Raw genomic sequence first — 17,869 nt, forward strand, 5'->3', positions numbered from 1 at the left:
TCAGTGTGAAAAAGAAGACGATGTGGGTAGTCTGCGCGTTGACAAGTCTCTGGCACTGACTTCCTGTGTCTGATCCTATGTGCTGATTCCCCTGTACAGGGCAGAGGGCGATAAAAGAGGATTCATTGCTGTTGGGAAAATGATTTTCCTCTTCTGATGCTGATCCCATGCTGGGCTGTTTCCAGCTGCCAGTCACTGATCGTCCACCATTTGATATGGGTCATGTAAACAACACATTCCGATTCATGCCTTATTCAAAATGTAGCTTTTTTTTCCAATCAAGACATGTGGGATATGTCAATATGATCATGGTCCTATGCTAGGGGTGTAACGGTACGCGTATTCGTATTGAACCGTTCGGTACGAGGCTCACGGTTCGGTACGCATGACGAACCGAATACGTTTGAATTAAAAAAAATAAAAAATGATGTTAGTTGTAATGAATAAATATATTTTAACATAAAGTACATTTCTCTGGCATTTATAGTTTTCTACTGTACCGAAACGTACTGAACCGTGGCTCCACTGTATCGTACCGAACCATGAATTTTGTGAACCGTTACAACCCTGTTCTATGCACATATACAGCACATTCAGAACCTGCGTCTCAATGCTTTGTTTTTTTACAGCGGTTTGCGACACTCTGCTCTGTGCGTTGTACACAAACCAGTCTGTTCTCCAAAAAGAGTGCCGTGGCCTGTGCTCACGCTTAGCCGTAAAAACAATCGCTTGAAGAGCACAGTTTTGCAAAACTTGCAGAGCGGTGACAATGAGAGTAGGCTACACCATATATGGGAGCAATATTACTGCAGTTGGAAATTGGAATATTGAAAGAATGGCGTTTAATGGAAGTATGCGCGGCTGCATGCAAACGGGATTATTAGTGGAATGTTCGTTTTTTCATTAGCCATGCAAACAACTTAGTAGGAATGTTTTGTTTTTGCGTCTATTATTTTGTTTGTGTTTACAATGAACTGATTCAGCTTTTTAAGGACAAACTATTGGTTGTTTTGGGTTAGGGTGTCCCCACTTGTGTAAAACACATTCATTAGCTCTCTCTCGCTTTCTGTTAAATAAATCAATCGGCCGTAGAATAAACGCGCTGGTTTTGGAAGGCCAGAAGTTGTTTTGTATCGGTGGGATGCAGTTTAAAGTCGACAGTAGATCCCCTTGGAAGTCCAACCATGTCAGATTAGAGAGAGAGTGGTCAGAGTGAAACATCTGTCCAATATGAAATACCCGAAGTTTGTAGTTGTTGTATTGGACTGAATTTTATTGTACAGTATGTGTCTGTGGACAAAATAACAATTTACAATGTAATACCATTTGACACTTTCAAAAATGGCCTCAAAAATGATCATGGAGTTTATTTTGACACAATAACTCTGAGTAAGAGGCCGAGCTACGCCCGCTGTGTACCGTTTCTTTGAAGTCATGGTGGGTTACTGGCCTGAGTTGGATTCTGGCTCCGCTATAAAAACCCATAATTGGAATTACACAAAATATAATCATTCACCATATATAAATCAACCATATAGCAACCTTTCTATCAATAACTCAACGGTGAATTAACAGCTTTTGCTGTCTGGATACCCTCCAAACTCTTTCAACGGTCAGTTATATACATTGAGATGCTTCTGGGTGATCCGTCCGTCCATCTTTAAACAGGGGCTTGTGCAGTTCGTGAGACGTTAATTCATTATTGATCTGCTTTCTTAAATGGCAATTAGACCTCAGGATCTCAGGATTTTCTGTCTTTGCCTTTTGCTCGTAAGTAAACACAGACAATATTCAACCACCACCAAACACAGAGCCGGCTTAAGGTCAGAGAGGGTCAGTAAGACACTTTGCTGTGGTGGAGATGACTTCTGTCCACCAGGCAGTCTCACCAGCCATCTGGCCTTCATCAAGCAGCTGAACGAAGCACGCAACTCTAGACTGAAGCATATCAACTATTAATTTAGCATTTTGTAGATTAAATGATCAATCTGCCGTAGGATAAACATGCTGATTTTGCTGTGCCTAAACCAATGGGCAGCGTCATGGCAAAGACGTTCACTTGTTATATACAGTCTATGCTTCAACCTACGAGATATAGGTTCAGGTATTTATTTTTTCATTTTCTTCATCGCTGTCAACATATATTTCGTGTCCCACCAGTGCTGAGCAGGTGTTTGTTGAGCTTCAGAGACAGCCTCATCGATCTGATGTTGTGTGAGAAAACAGACGCCTACATGCGTGATGGAGCAAGTGAGGGGGCTGCAAAAGATGGAAGCATTGTGCGTCTCTTCCTCTCCTCTCTAATGAAGTGAGGAGGTTTATTTCTCTCGTTATGTCCCTGTAGTTCAGCCATCTTTTGCTCAGCAGCTATTCGTCAAGTTTTCCGCTTCTGTTTTAGCACCCACACCCAATTTTGGAGGTAGCAGACTGCATCGTCGAGGTCGGAGACTGCCTCTGTTTTACTCTACATTGACATACTCCCATCCCTCCCTCCAAACAGTGGAAAAGCTATCCACCGTTTTTTACAATCCTGATAAATCTGTCTCATCCTACTGCACCAGCTGCAACCTCTGTTAACAACAACAGCAGAAGCACCAACATTTTCTCTGCCTCTCAATCTTTCTGTCATGTCTGTCTTTTCAATAAATTAACCAGCTTGCTAAATTAATACGATTTTTTTCCTTTTCCAATACAAACCAAGAATAAGTGCCTTCATTAATTTGAACTCTTACAACAGCAGGCGTTAACAAAAATGTAACTATTTGTACACAAAACTAGAGGTGTGCTTGCAAATGTTACCATTCATCATAGAGTTCCTCATAACATTAATATGATTTAAAACCCACTTTATGAGCTAATGTAAATATCAAACCCCAGTCTGAACAAACCCCCTTGGAACTCACATGAAAATGATTTTGTATCCTCAAAATGTGTTTTTGGCAGGCAGAAGCCAGGCCAAATACCACTCCAACCTAGCTGCTACAGCTGACTATTTTAAAAGCTTCAGGGGAGAAAACGTGAACGTTTTCTATGATAACTGGGCGATAACGTCAGCTAGCTAACTTCTCCATACCTCCTGGGAAGCCCATTTAAAAAGGCAAGTTTGTGATGAGCGCTTCACTGAGACTGTTATTTTACCATAACTAGCCTATATTTGTTAACGTAATCCTCGAGTATCCCGACAAACTATCAATCCACGGACACAATGTGACTAACTTTACAGCCCTTTTACTGTTAAAACCCCAAGCCCTGCTTACTTCCATTGTTTTTCCTTGTTTTACTAGCCCACAGTGTCGCCTATTACCTTTTTATTGAATTCACTCGTGAAAAAAAGAAAGTTTGGTACCAATCAATGAAGTGCTTTGTATCCATTTACATGACACCTGCGTTCCTCCATTCTTTGCTGACGATCCAACGTTGCTACAATCCAAAATGTTCTCTCTCTGTTTTGCAGTTTGTAATCCAGTTCGATTTTTATTGAATTTCTTAATTTAAATAACTCAATAAGGTCACCACACTTGTATACATGCCAGCAAACTGAAAATGTGTAACAGTAGCAGGCTCGTTTGGAGTGTGTGGACATGTAGTGCCATGCATGATCCATCTTTATAAAAAACACATATCTTCTCTCCGTACATGTTGTACCGTTGTGCGTATCGAGCAGTTGCGTGGTTTTTCTTATCGAGTGGTTGTGTGTAGGAATGTGTGTGTGAGTGTACGTGTGCTTGAGAGGGAGAGTTAATCCCCGGCTGTCCTGACGCAGGGCCTTCCTCTGTGAGCTCTGAGCTGCAGCTATATTTAGAGAGCCACTCTGCTGTGGGGCAGTCATCACCACAACACAACGGCAAACACACTGATACACACTCGCTGTACACACACTGTGTTGTTTGGAGTGTGTGTGTGTGTGAGAGTGCACTGGCAGACAGGAGCAACCTTCAGAGTGGGTGTTGGCTGTTTGCGCTGTCATTCTGATGTTATCGTTGTAATTATTATTATTAGCATTATTATTCAACAGCTGTATCCTACTAACCCTGTATGTGTCAGTGTAAACCGTTTTTTGGATCCCATTTAGATTGTTGTGGAAACAATGTGTGTTTGCCGGTCACTGTTGAGTACTTCACGTATGGCGTTTTGTTTTCTTGCAGCGAATTGTGCGTCTCTACATTACAACTTTGCTTTGTCCCGTCTTTTCTTTATGCTTTGCAACTCTTACGATGGCATACAAAATGATGTGTTTTAATCGAATTGTCTTTGATGAAGTGCCCTCGAATATCAGACACTTAACTTTAACAAATTAAATCTGCCAGGGAAGCACCATCACCGCCTTTTGCAAAAATGACAGCACGGTGTGCCCTGAAACCTTCATTTATCACCGGCTCCAACAGAAGACTGCCAAGGAATTACTTAGCCTGATTTATTTGAATCAGAAAGTAAATTGCCTCTCATAGGCGGCGAATTCATTTCATATTGTGCAGGTATTGAATGTGTGTCTGTGCCGAGCAGGACCGAATCTTGATTTGTGGTGTTTCCTACCGTTGATTGGAACTTGTTGTTTTATGATCTAATGTTTGAAACATGTACCAGTGATTATCATATTGAGTGTTCTAGGCTTTTAAACCCTGTTTGTGCTTCATGCGCAGTGTTTATACATGTAATTGCATGAAAAGCCAAAGAAGGACTTAAAGTTGAGACAGCACTGACACAATTAACAGCTCAGCCTGGCTCATATTTCATCCGTTTGGATGGAAAAGTCAGACTGCAATGCTTTCAAATTGAATTGCAGGGGCTTAGATGCAACACATTTGTTTGTTGTTTGTTTGGCTTCATCATTTATGGTGGAAAATCGCCTCCTGCATGTCTTGTGACCAGGAACAACCAATCCCAGCCGGCAGATATCTGTTGTTTCTTTGGTATCAGTCTGCGGTAAATACACGGAGGAGAAGTTGATCATTTTTGTGAGTCAGGCCTTGAGGAGATGGCGGTTGCAAGTGATGCACGAGTCATGGTGCTTTCAGCAGCATCTAACCATTCTTTGTGAATTTGCCCGTCAGTCATGATCCATTGTTCATTCGAAAATGTGAATGAGTGCAGCTTTATCTCAGTGAGAGGCCAGACATCAGGCCATTCAAATGTTTTCCAATGTTAGAGAAGGTTAGAAATGTGATATAATCACCAACTCCCATTCCATGTTCAGAGATTGCTCTGTGCCTACAAAATAAGATGCTGAAATGTATGACTCATCACAGGTTCCGCTAACACGACAATACTGTATATTTTCGAGCGCTGGATACATGGACCATTTCATAATAGCAGAAAATACGAACTGAGAAGCGTCTTCAGGATTCATGCTGTAGTCCAGCTCAACATGGTGTGGCAGCCGGAGGGGCAACCCCAGAGGGGCAGTGATAGAGGGACGATATTGCCTGACATGGAGGCGGAGCCCCCATGTCAGGGAAGGGAAAAGAGCGCCAAACCACCATCAGCCCAACAAGCAACACCTGAGGAGGAGAGACGAGGGAGCGACCACACCCTATCAGAGGAGGAGGAGGGGACTACAAAAGGGCCCAGGCAACAGGAAACCGGGAGAGAGTAGGAGTGGAAGAGGAAGCAGAAGAAGTAGCTAAACAGAGAAACCCTTGGAGAAGACTGCCTTACCCCTGGATCACCCTGGAACGTCTGACTACCCGCCCGGCTCACGACCCCTGCCTGTACGACTACCCTGCTCCTGCCCGCGCCCTGGACCGTCTGAGGAATACCCGCTGTGCACCGACCCGTGGAATTGGACCCCGACCCTCCCTCTGGAAAACGGACATTGTGTTCTTGAGTGTCTATCCTACCTCTTTCCCCTCTCTACCTTCAGTAAAAACCTCACTTGAACCGTTTATCTGCCGACTGGTTGTGTTTATTGGTCAGTGTTGTCGTGAAACCCCCTGTCCACCCCGGGGGCTGTCACAACTTGGTGGAGAATGTGGGCGCTACCCGGTTCTGGCAACGCTGACCGATAGACCAACCGACCCAGTAAGCATGGCCACCCCGGTGCCATTTCAAGAGCTGCTAGCGGGGCTAATCGCTAGCAACCAAGAAACCCAAAAGCGCCACGAACAAGCCATGCAAATACAAATGCAAATCCTCCAATCCCAGCAGCAACAACAATACCAACAGCAAAGCCAAATGGAGAAATATATGGAATTGCAAACAGAACGCGCGGAGGCCATGCAAAGCGAAATCAAGGGCATGTTACAGAACCAACAGGAGCAACATACCGTGGAGAGAGCCAATCCAGCGCGCTTCCTGCTCAAACAAACGGCAGCGGACGATGTTGAAGTTTTTTTCCAAATATTCCAGACAACGGCACTCCGCGAGAAATGGCCAGAAGATCACTGGGCAGAGTTAATAGCCCCCTTTTTGATCAATGAAACGCAGGTAACGTATCAGGACTTAGAGCGCGCTGGAAAAGTTGACTTCCGGGTTTTGAAAGCGGAAGCGTTACAGCGATGCGGGGTCACGCTGTTCTTAAAGGCCCAATGATTTCATGACTGGTCATATGACGCCTCACTTTCTCCGCGAGCCCAGATGCATGAGATAAAAAGGATCACGACGGCCTGGCTACACGCAGAGCCAACCGAGGTGTCGCCCACCGATCGCGTGGTCATGGACAAATACATCCGATCACTCCCGTATGAGGCAAAAAAAATTGGCAGGCCAGAGAAACCCCCGAAACATCGAGGACCTGGTGGAAATAATGGAGGGTTACCAAGCCGCACAAGCTTTAGTGCGTGGGGGAAGAAACCAGACATTAGAGGGGCCCACCCGCAAAGAAAAAATTAAAACGGAGGAAAATAAATATGTGTCTCCCTCCTTCCCCCCAGGCTTTCCCCGACGTCGGCCGGCGTTTGGACAGGAAGAGAGGAGGTGCTACCACTGCGGCGAGATCGGGCACATCGCCTGGGGATGCCCTCACCGCCAGGACGCGCCCATGCCCACGGCCAGTGAGGGGAGTCGCCCATGCGGTTTGATTACAGGATGCTGGGCCACTCACGAGGACCACATGCCCCTCACCCCTGTCAAAGTCAATGGCCGCGACGCCTCAGCGATGGTGGACTCCGGGAGCGCCATTACATTGGTGAGACCCACGTATGCTCAGTACCCGCTCCTAACCGGCACCCGAGCGGTCACGTGCATCCATGGGGAGACCCGCGAATACCCCACCACCGCCCTAGAGATCTACACGACAAGGGGTAGATACATCGGCACTGCAGGAGTCGTGGAAGGACTCCCCGTAGAGGTGCTCGTCGGCCGAGACCTGCCCGTGTTCCAGGAGCTTTGGCGCAGCCTGGTGGTGAAACCAGGTACGACCCCTCCCCGAAAGTACAAAAAAAAAGCCATCTGTGGGCTGGGGGAGGAGATCTCCACCGATCCCCTATCGGAAGGAGTCGCCAGTGCCGTGGCCCGGGCGTTGGTGGAGGCCACCCAACCCAACCCCGATGACGTCTATGCCACAGCCATCGAGAACGACGGACCCTCCAGCCCCAGTGAGCCCGAAGGAGAGGCGCCGCCCATCCCCGAGGAAGCAGATACCCCCTCCCTCGACGAAGAGGAGCTGGCCGGGCTGTTTCCCCAGGACCCGGAGGAGCCCATCTTACCCGGGCCCCTCACAGGGAGGTTTGGGACGGCCCAGTTGGAGGACCCCAACCTAGCCAACGCCCTTCGGCAGGTGGCCGCCGTAGACGGACGACCACTGGACGGGGTAAGAGACCTCCCTCCCACACATTTCGCCATATATAACGGGCTCCTATACCAGGTAGTAATGAGGGACGGGGCCCCCCTCAGGTTGTTACTGGTGCCACGTCCTTTTATACCCTCTGTCCTACAGTTAGCCCACTCCCATCTCCTAGGTGCCCATCTAGGAGTGGAGAAAACCCTGGAAAGGGTGAGGGCCAGGTTCCACTGGCCCGGAATAAAAAAGGCCATCGAAGATTACTGCCGGAGCTGCCCCGAATGTCAACAAGTGGCCCCACAACCCCATCACAGAAACCCGCTGGTGCCCCTGCCGATCATCACCGTCCCCTTCAGCAGGATCGGGATGGACCTAGTGGGGCCCCTACCCAAGACCAACAGGGGACACAGGTACATCCTGGTTATTGTTGATTACGCCACCCGGTATCCCGAAGCCATCCCCCTACGCTCCATGGCCACCAAGGGCATAGCCAGGGAGCTTGTGATGTTGTTTTCCAGGGTCGGAATACCGGAGGAGATTCTCACCGACCAAGGGACCCCGTTCATGTCTAGGATCATGAAGGACCTGTGTGGCATGCTGAAGGTGACCCAACTGAGGACGTCGGTGTATCACCCCCAAACGGACGGCCTAGTCGAGAGATTCAACCAGACACTGAAAAAAATGCTGAAAAAGACCATGGACCAGGACGGTAAGAATTGGGACCAACTGCTGCCATTCCTTATGTTCTCCATTAGAGAGGTGCCCCAGGCGTCTACAGGATTCTCGCCCTTCGAGCTCCTGTACGGTCGACGACCCCGGGGACTACTCGACCTGGCCAAGGAAGCCTGGGAACACCAACCCTCCCCCTACCGCACCATGGTGGACCACGTCGAGGAGATGAGGGTGAGGATGGCATCACTCTGGCCCATAGTCCGAGAACACATGGCCGAGGCACAGGCGGCCCAAGCCCGCGTGTACAACCGGGGAACACAACCCAGAGTGTTTAACCCAGGGGATCGGGTGTTGGTCCTGGTGCCCACGGCGGAATGTAAGTTTTTAGCCCGATGGAGGGGACCGTATGAAATTATGGAAAAATTGGGGCCGGTAAACTACCGAGTCAGGCAACCAGGTCGAAGGCACCCGACGAAGATCTATCATGTTAACCTTCTCAAGAAATGGGTGAGTAGGGATGCCATGCTCTGTTTCTCTCTCTCTACAACCCCAGGAAAAACGGAGCCCGTCGAGGTACCCGTGGGAGAAGAGTTGACCCCCCGGCAGAAGCAGGACGTCCGGGAAATGGTGGATCGGTTCCGAGACGTGTTCTCCCCGGACCCCGGATACACCACACTGGTGCAACACCGGATAATCACCGAGCCCGGGAAGAAGGTAAAACTAAGGCCGTACCGCATCCCCGAAGCCCGCCGGGGGGCGATAGAGAGAGAGGTACAGAGTATGCTGGAGGCCGACATCATCGAACCCTCGACTAGCGAGTGGTGCAGCCCTATAGTGTTGGTTCCGAAACCAGATGGCTCAGTCAGATTCTGTAATGATTTTAGACAGCTCAACGCCATCTCAAAATTTGATGCCTACCCGATGCCCAGGGTGGACGAAATGATAGAGCGCATCGGGAGGGCCAGATACATAACCACCCTCGACTTGACTAAAGGCTACTGGCAAGTGGCAGTGGCCCCCGAAGACAGGGAAAAAACGGCCTTCACTACTCCCATGGGCCTGTACCACTATAAGAGGCTGCCGTTCGGTCTCCACGGAGCCCCCCCCACGTACCAGAGACTGATGGACCAGGTACTTCGTCCCCATCGAGAATACGCGGCAGCCTATCTGGACGACATCGTCGTACACGGGGAGGAATGGGGGGCTCACCTCCAAAGACTGGACGCAGTCCTGAAAGCTCTGCGAGGGGCGGGGCTGACAGCCAACCCCAAGAAATGTCGCCTCGGCCTCCGGGAAGCTGACTACCTGGGGTACACCATCGGCCGCGGCTGCGTCAAGCCCCAGGTAGGAAAAGTCGACGCGATCCGGGAGTGGCCCCGCCCCCGCACAAAGAAACAGGTACGAGCCTTTATTGGGCTAGCTAGCTACTACCGACGTTTTGTTCCCCAGTTCTCTGCCCTTGCAGCGCCCCTGACGGACCTCACCAAAAACCGGCTGCCAGATCGGATCGTCTGGACGGCAGAGACCGAGGACGCCTTCGAGAAGCTGAAGGAAGCACTGTGTTCCGAACCAGTGCTGGTGACCCCGGACTTTACCCAACCGTTGGTGGTACAGACGGATGCCTCCGAGACCGGGGTGGGTGCCGTCCTGTCCCAGCTGAGGGATGGAGAGGAGCACCCAATCACGTACGTAAGCAGAAAACTGTTACCTAGAGAAACAAAATACGCCACGGTCGAGAAGGAATGTTTGGCCATCAAATGGGCTCTGGGGGAACTGAAGTACTATCTGCTGGGACGGCACTTTACCCTGGTCACGGACCACGCCCCCCTGGTATGGATGTCCCGAGCGAAAGACAATAACGCCAGGGTCACCCGCTGGTTTTTATCCCTTCAGCCGTATGCTTTCTCTGTTGTCCACAGATCCGGGGCCGCTCATGGAAACGCGGACGCCCTGTCAAGACGGGACGCCCTAGGTTCCTGGAGCAGTCCTCCCCCCAGGTCGGATTTAAGGGGGGGGGTATGTGGCAGCCGGAGGGGCAACCCCAGAGGGGCAGTGATAGAGGGACGATATTGCCTGACATGGAGGCGGAGCCCCCATGTCAGGGAAGGGAAAAGAGCGCCAAACCACCATCAGCCCAACAAGCAACACCTGAGGAGGAGAGACGAGGGAGCGACCACACCCTATCAGAGGAGGAGGAGGGGACTACAAAAGGGCCCAGGCAACAGGAAACCGGGAGAGAGTAGGAGTGGAAGAGGAAGCAGAAGAAGTAGCTAAACAGAGAAACCCTTGGAGAAGACTGCCTTACCCCTGGATCACCCTGGAACGTCTGACTACCCACCCGGCTCACGACCCCTGCCTGTACGACTACCCTGCTCCTGCCCGCGCCCTGGACCGTCTGAGGAATACCCGCTGTGCACCGACCCGTGGAATTGGACCCCGACCCTCCCTCTGGAAAACGGACATTGTGTTCTTGAGTGTCTATCCTACCTCTTTCCCCTCTCTACCTTCAGTAAAAACCTCACTTGAACCGTTTATCTGCCGACTGGTTGTGTTTATTGGTCAGTGTTGTCGTGAAACCCCCTGTCCACCCCGGGGGCTGTCACAATGGGATGACAGATCTGTTGTGTCGCCGTGATGCAGCAGAGTCTCGTTACCCGTCGATTGCCACTGCAGCATCTGACTGGCTACCCCCCCACCCCACCCCGAGGCACAGCAGGATGAATAATTTAATGGCATGCTTAGAATATTTAGAGCGAGTGAGGGGAGTTACCGTCTCTTTATCCGGACACTCCCTGCTTCTGCAGATTTACACAGACTGCACTCACAAAACACCTTTTGGAATAATTTATTGAAAAAACAGGAGATCATACCGCAGATGTGTCACAGGCTCAAGGGAGGGAGACGGAACGATTAGTAATAAGAAAAAAGTCATGCTCTTCATTTCTCTCGCCATTAAAAAGTCAATAGATTCATTTATTTCAGGGTTTTAAAATGATTTATTCTTAATCTACACTTCTAAATAGCCGTGTTCGCTTGCAAAAGGTGCTGCTGCAAAATGTCCTGCTGGTTGTCTGTCATTTTTGGGAAATATGCTCGTTCACTTTTTGCTGAGAGTTAGATGAGATGATTGATACCACTTCCATGACGGTTCTGTTATTACGTAGCTGGAACCAGCAGCGCGTTAGCTTAGCTTAGCATAGAGGCTGTACAATGGGGAAAACAGCTATAGCTCTGAGTCTGTCCACAGGGGAGCAAAATCCACCGACCTCCACCTCTAAATGAACATGCTATGTAATGTTTGTTTACAGGTCTTGTAAACGTGTAAACTTGGCCGGAACAAGTTGCCTGGAAACCAGTGGAAGCAGGAAGCTGCTGGTCCAGAGACATAACACGATCATTTGTGAGCTTTTAGAGATGCTGACAGGCAGATTTGGAGCCAAACTAGTTGTCTAGACTAGAAATCTTTATGCTAAGCTAAGCTAATCAGTTGGTCGCTCTAGCTACAAATTCACCGCACAGACATAAGAGTGGTTTCAACCATCTCATCTAACTCTCTGCGAGAAAACGAATAAGGGGGTTTCCCAAAATGTCTTGCTATTCATTGAACATATGAGTCATACTATGCTTTCATAACCTATTTTACGAATTACATAAGCGGTGTGGTTTTTGTAGATGGATACTTTCCTTGAATTCTCTGTTTCTCAGGACTTTAAAGAGCTGTCACAGGTAGCTCAGAGCTTCCTTGAGGCAAAGGTAGACGCACCTCCACTCGGGAAATGGAGCAGGAATTCAAACAAGGAGTTCATGCAGGACAACTGATGTTAACATGACTATGTTCAAAACTTTTTTTCAAATGTATTTGCTTCTGACACTGTTCCACTTCCTGTGATTTCTTGTTTGTTTGAGCATGCGGGCTAATACGAACTGATCCTGTCCTAAGCGTCCTAACAATACAACAGCAGACAAAACACAAAGCAATAACAGGACTAGCACTGGTCTTCCCACACCATGAAGGGATTCAATCACAAATTACGGATTTTCAAACGTAATCATCCCTGGTTGATTTGTTGAATGAATGAAATATGGAGACAAATTACCATAAAGGCATATCACCGACATTTCCCCTCTCAATCATCAACAGTTCACCCATCGGAGAACTGAATCGGCTGATTCCTTTCTCTATCAGCCATGTCTGTCACCACAATACGACAGCTGTCACTGTGTCTCTAATGTGGGGAAGAGATGCAACCTTATGATAAACAAAACGGCGTATCTTTGGCATGGCACTCTGCACGCGGCTCGCATCATCCGACCGCTACACGATTTGGGGTGTCGTTTTGTAACTGTACAATTTGTAAATTTGGCTTTCGACAAAGAAAAGACAGAAACAAAAATGTGTTTTGTGGTTAAAAATCCAAACAAACCCCGACTCTGGTCTGCATGCGCTTGACAACATCCCAGGTGATCTCATGATGTGACTGTGGCTTGCGTGAAAAAACTCATACATGTGAATGAAACTTGAATGCGCATGTCTTCATTCACCACTGCTCCGCACCTCAGCCCCAGCCTGCTGCTCTAAAGCCCCCCCCCGTCTCAAATACTGTCTTCTGTCCTTCCTCTCTGCTTGCCCACGCTGGTGCCCACAAGGTCGTAATATTTTTCAAGGTATGTATGGATACACACCAATTTTTTTTTATAAAACAAGCCGCCATCTTCCTCGTGTTTCTGGCTCTCTGACTGGAGATGGATATATAGCGGTCGTTTCTGCCCCCCCCCCCCCCCCCTGCAGGCTGGATAGCTGGCTAGCATCTCAGGAGACGTCCATAGGCAACCATGCCCACAGCAACAACCCTGGTAGTTCTGGCACTATTGCAATCCAGTGGGCTGCAATGTCAAGCTGATGTCATGTGCTGACTGAATGGAAATGCTAAGTTATTCGTATTGAAAGTGACGCGGTATAATGAGTATAAAGTGCGAGACGTGTACGGGGCGAACAAACACAGGACTTTCACCCAGGACACTGCTGTTTGTGTCCTGGGTGAAACCCGTTAACGTTCGTTACTTCAGGTGACGTAAGAAAGCTCAATTCAACGTACCTCGTAGTTTGCAGAAACGTACAATGCCAACATTTCTTCTGCCGACTGGGTTGCATTTACATGTTGATTAATGATGACAATGTATCGGTCGTCAACAGGTGGTCTACAAGTAATGATGGCGAAATGAGAAGCTGCTTCAGATCTAGTTTGCGACTTTGTCTCATTTTATACACCAGGTGCCTGTAAAAAGGATAGAGAACAGCCTGAGCACATTGTTACCAGTGTTATAGTCAAAAGTATGGCCATTATTTGTCTATCTGTACTTCTGGCAAAGAATCCTCAGAGATTATGAATGGATTTGGCAAACATTTACGAGGGGGAATTTGGCAAATAATTGGTCGGTAACCAGATTTTGCCTGTAATCTGGATCTGGAATTTCTCCCGTGAAACAGTTTTTGTTGTCTATTCATGGCTTCACTCCTCATGAGGACGCCTCGCAATCAGCTGCTAAAAAGCATTTATGTGATATTTTGGTGCAGAGGCTGCAGCTTCAGAAAACTCTGACTGAGATGGATATGTATGATATTGTTTACATGCAGCTTTATGGATTATTAACACAAACCGTACAAACTCAAAGAAAGATACGGAAATTTGGTATCTTCGCAGCTATAGGTTATGTGGCTCTAATCAATACGTTTGTAATACCAATGTATCAAAGGACAATGTAAAAGACAACGTGACAATGCAGAGTGATGAACCTACAAAGAATTATCACATTCATCTACAGCTCTCCCTCGGCTTTACAGAGCGTTTCATTCGATCTGTGCGGCCCGAGATTTTACTGTTTTGTTTCACTCTCCCCTTTCAAGCTGTTTTCGGTGAAAAGGCTACAGGATGCTACCGGTTCAGTAAACAGCAGACAGACGCAGTTAAATGTAAAAGAAACCAATATGTTACCTCAGGAGGCGGTGGAGACAAAAACAGAGCCAGAAGTGGGAATATCAAAGGAAAGCTGAATAGTGAACACCTTGACTTACTATCAATCCATCATTCAAAAAAGGATTGAAGTCATTTGGTATTTTGAAAGCTAATGCCAAATCCTTTGTCGTGAAGCTCCCTTTCTGACACTCTTAAATTAACTAAATGACCTTATCTTTTGCCACATCCAAAGCAACAGACCTCTGGACACAGAAACTCACTCTTGAAATCGCTGCATTTGTTAGATCATTGTTAATAATCGTTATTTTCCTTTCTGTGTCTGGGTTCAAATGCAATTCTTTTTTTTATTATTCTTCGTGAAAAAACATTGTGTTATGTTGCTCTCCAAGGGAGGTTTCACCAGTGTATGTCGTCAAACTGCTGCATCGTCTTAGCTTTTAACGAAACAGTTGAAGCGATGCGCAGATCAAACACGGAGGAGGAACCCGTGTCCACAGTGAGAGCAGGTCTGCTGTGTTTCAGCTGCCAACAAATGACTTAAAACTATTTGTGGCAGAGTAACCTTTGTGCCTCGGAGCGACTGTGCTATTCATAAACCGGCCAGCAGTGAAGCCCGATTGATGGTCTGAGGCTCTGTGTGATTGCTTAATGCGGTTACCATGGATACCACTTGCAGTGATGTGCATTGGAATGCCGAACCTTGCGGCAGATTCTTCTGTACCTTTCTTTTCCGAGCTGCAGAGACTGGTTGTTCTGCCAAGGCCTTTTAATTCATGTCGGAATGAGAGCATGGCAGCGTGTCCTTATATTCACACCTGTCTTACCATACGTGTAGAGTAGAGACTCCTTAAAGATCAGAAGTACAGGCGCAAATTAAAGGTCAGGGTACAAGGCACATCAATTGGTGGCTGTGATAGGTTTTATTACATGACCTGGTTCCCCGGGTACTCCAGCCCGATGGCGATGACGATGTCACCGCCCCTGATTCTTCTCACATTTCTAATTATAGGATGGAGGTGTAAACTTCATCACCGCTCCTGCAGTACTCTTTGATTCATCCCTCTTGCTTAACTATGTCCTCTACAGTGGTAGAAGAACGATTCGGATAATTTATGGCAAAATGCATTCATCTTAAATGACTCTACTACAAGTAAAACTACTTGATGCAAAATCCTACTGAAGTAAAACTACATCAGTGAAATGTAATTAAGAGTATCTAAAAGTCGTTCCACAGAAATAGCCCTCCTGTGACTGGCAGGTGGCCAGAGGAGTTACTGTAAATGAATGCTCTTCTTGTTTTTTTAACTGCTGGATGTGTAAATGAGCAACTGTTTGCGAGCACATTCATCATATCAAAGTAAAAGGTGTTCGCTGATATGTCCATGTTGTGTTCACAACTTGTTTCTGCTGCTCCCAAGTGGGCATAAATATAGTTGTGTAGGTTTGTGTTGAATATGTATTCTATGTATCTACATGAATGTTTTCTAAGTGATTGGAAACAGCCTTGTATGTTGTCTCTGCTCTGACTTTGGTACAAGAATACAGAGTTTTAATTTTGACATGTCAAAAGAAGGGCTGACAGGGAAAAGTAATCTGTCCGTAATGTTTCTCAGCGTGACTAAACCGTTCAATTCATCTTATTTTTGTACGTGTATTGAACTCATTTGAACAGATTCTTCAGCCTAAGTTCAGTGAAGTCACATTTTTTTTATGGCAGTAGAGGAATCAAGGTTTTTAAGTTGAACCACCTTGGTGTACGATTTGAATAGTAAAAGAAAAAAGATGATGGATGGATGTAAAACAAATATTTTAAAGACTTAAACCCATATTTAGTCATATTTATAATTTGTTGGAATACCAATAGATGCTTCCAATTCAGCTGCAACTTTACATCTGCATATTTATCTCAGGCCGTACATAACCTGCACATAACACAGACTGCACAACAACACACAGAACGATTGTATTTTATACAACTCTCAGCCCAGGGATGACTCTCAAACGTTCAAATAACATTTCACTTAAGATGAAACAAAGTGGAACAACTGATCTTTATGCAAGTTGTACAACAGCTTTTGTAAAAGTGTGTTTTTTGCCAATATCTTTGAATTATTTTTTGCTCTTCCTCTCCTCCTCCTCCTCCTCCTCCTCTTTATCTTCACAGACCATGCAAGCGGCGCGATGCCCGACAGATGAGCTGTCGCTGTCTAATTGTGCCGTGGTGAACGAGAAGGATCTGCAGTCAGGACAGTGAGTCATCATTATCGCATATTCGTCGATGCGCTTGTCAATACAGACCCACACACCCGGGCATCTCCCCGGGCGTCTACTCATCCATCCACCCACCGTATCCCCTTATCCTTCGTCCAGCAGGTCACAGTCAATAATCTGACATGAGGCTGCAGGATTTACAGCCTGTGGTCAACAGGATTATTTTGCTGGATATCATAATAATGATAACTAGAGGTGCAAGAATTAAATGTAAAAAGACACCATCTTTTCAACCGGATTATTCAAAAAAATGAATCAATAAAAATGTAATAAATCGCAAACATTAATGCCAACAGTTCCTTGAAGCTAACAGACAAAATCAAGCATTTGATCTGATCCCTGATCAGTGAGATCAAATTATAAAGAGGTATTGCTAAAGCACATGAACGCATCATTTCCTGTGCATCCCTTGAGGGGGAGTAGGTCATTTGAATCCAGCGCCGGAATGGCGGACTCCGCCAGCAACAATAAAAACCACTGTGTAGACGGGCAATTACAGAATATAAATACATGAAATCTCTGTTGCAGAAACATGCATACCATCACTGTAGTAGTTAAAATAGAAACTTTAAAAAGCACGATAGTATGGTTATTGGCATTGTCTAATTATGTACGGTACTTAAACGGTTACCATTCGCTGCTATTTGGGGTTACCAACATGTGAAATACCTCCGTGCAGCTTTCATGATGATCTCAGTTTTTCAAATAGGAAGTTATTTCATTGTCCTTTCTGCATTGCCACCATCACAGTTGGCCCTCTAAATGAAGGGGCAAACAGTTTGCTCACACACCCGTTTTAACTTTGTCTAGTGTCTGCATTATTTTGTCCCTTTCAGGCAGTTTTGTGCAACTGAGATGAAAGCCTTTCAACTTGGTTTTGCGTGACAAACTCTTCGGATGTCATCGTGTTTCTGCTGGACAAAGATAATGGGATTGAGCTGCTGACAAACAACAGAAGGGATGACACAGGCTCATTGCTGCAGAAGTAGTGTTACATAAGAATATAACAATGAAAAAACACATTTAAAAGGTCGTCATAGATACGATTGGTTCATATTCATTTGCACACATTCGTTTCTGTACGTGTTATCATTTTAAGAATGAGCAAACTTGATTTCCAGTGGGAGCCTCTTGGCAGATCTCAAAATGAATCTGTTATCTGTGTTCTACATTCGTACTGCCATGGCAACTGCTGCCTTGTCTTTATCATCCGTTGTCACTGTGCATGACGTTT

General features: G+C 46.7%; 1 protein-coding gene across 1 annotated transcript in view; it reads left to right on the forward strand.

The window, feature by feature from the left end:
• The window catches only part of LOC306787235 (vesicle-fusing ATPase), a 45,877-nt gene that overhangs the window by 8,041 nt on the left and 19,967 nt on the right, over positions 1 to 17,869 (forward strand). Inside the window, exon 2 of the mRNA XM_079282327.1 lies at positions 16,529 to 16,614. Within this exon, the coding sequence (XP_079138453.1) occupies positions 16,529 to 16,614 (86 nt within the window). The remainder of the gene's footprint in view (positions 1 to 16,528; positions 16,615 to 17,869) is intronic.

This window comes from Melanostigma gelatinosum (assembly GCF_949748355.1).
Source record: "Melanostigma gelatinosum genome assembly, chromosome: 13".
NCBI lineage: Eukaryota > Metazoa > Chordata > Actinopteri > Perciformes > Zoarcidae > Melanostigma > Melanostigma gelatinosum.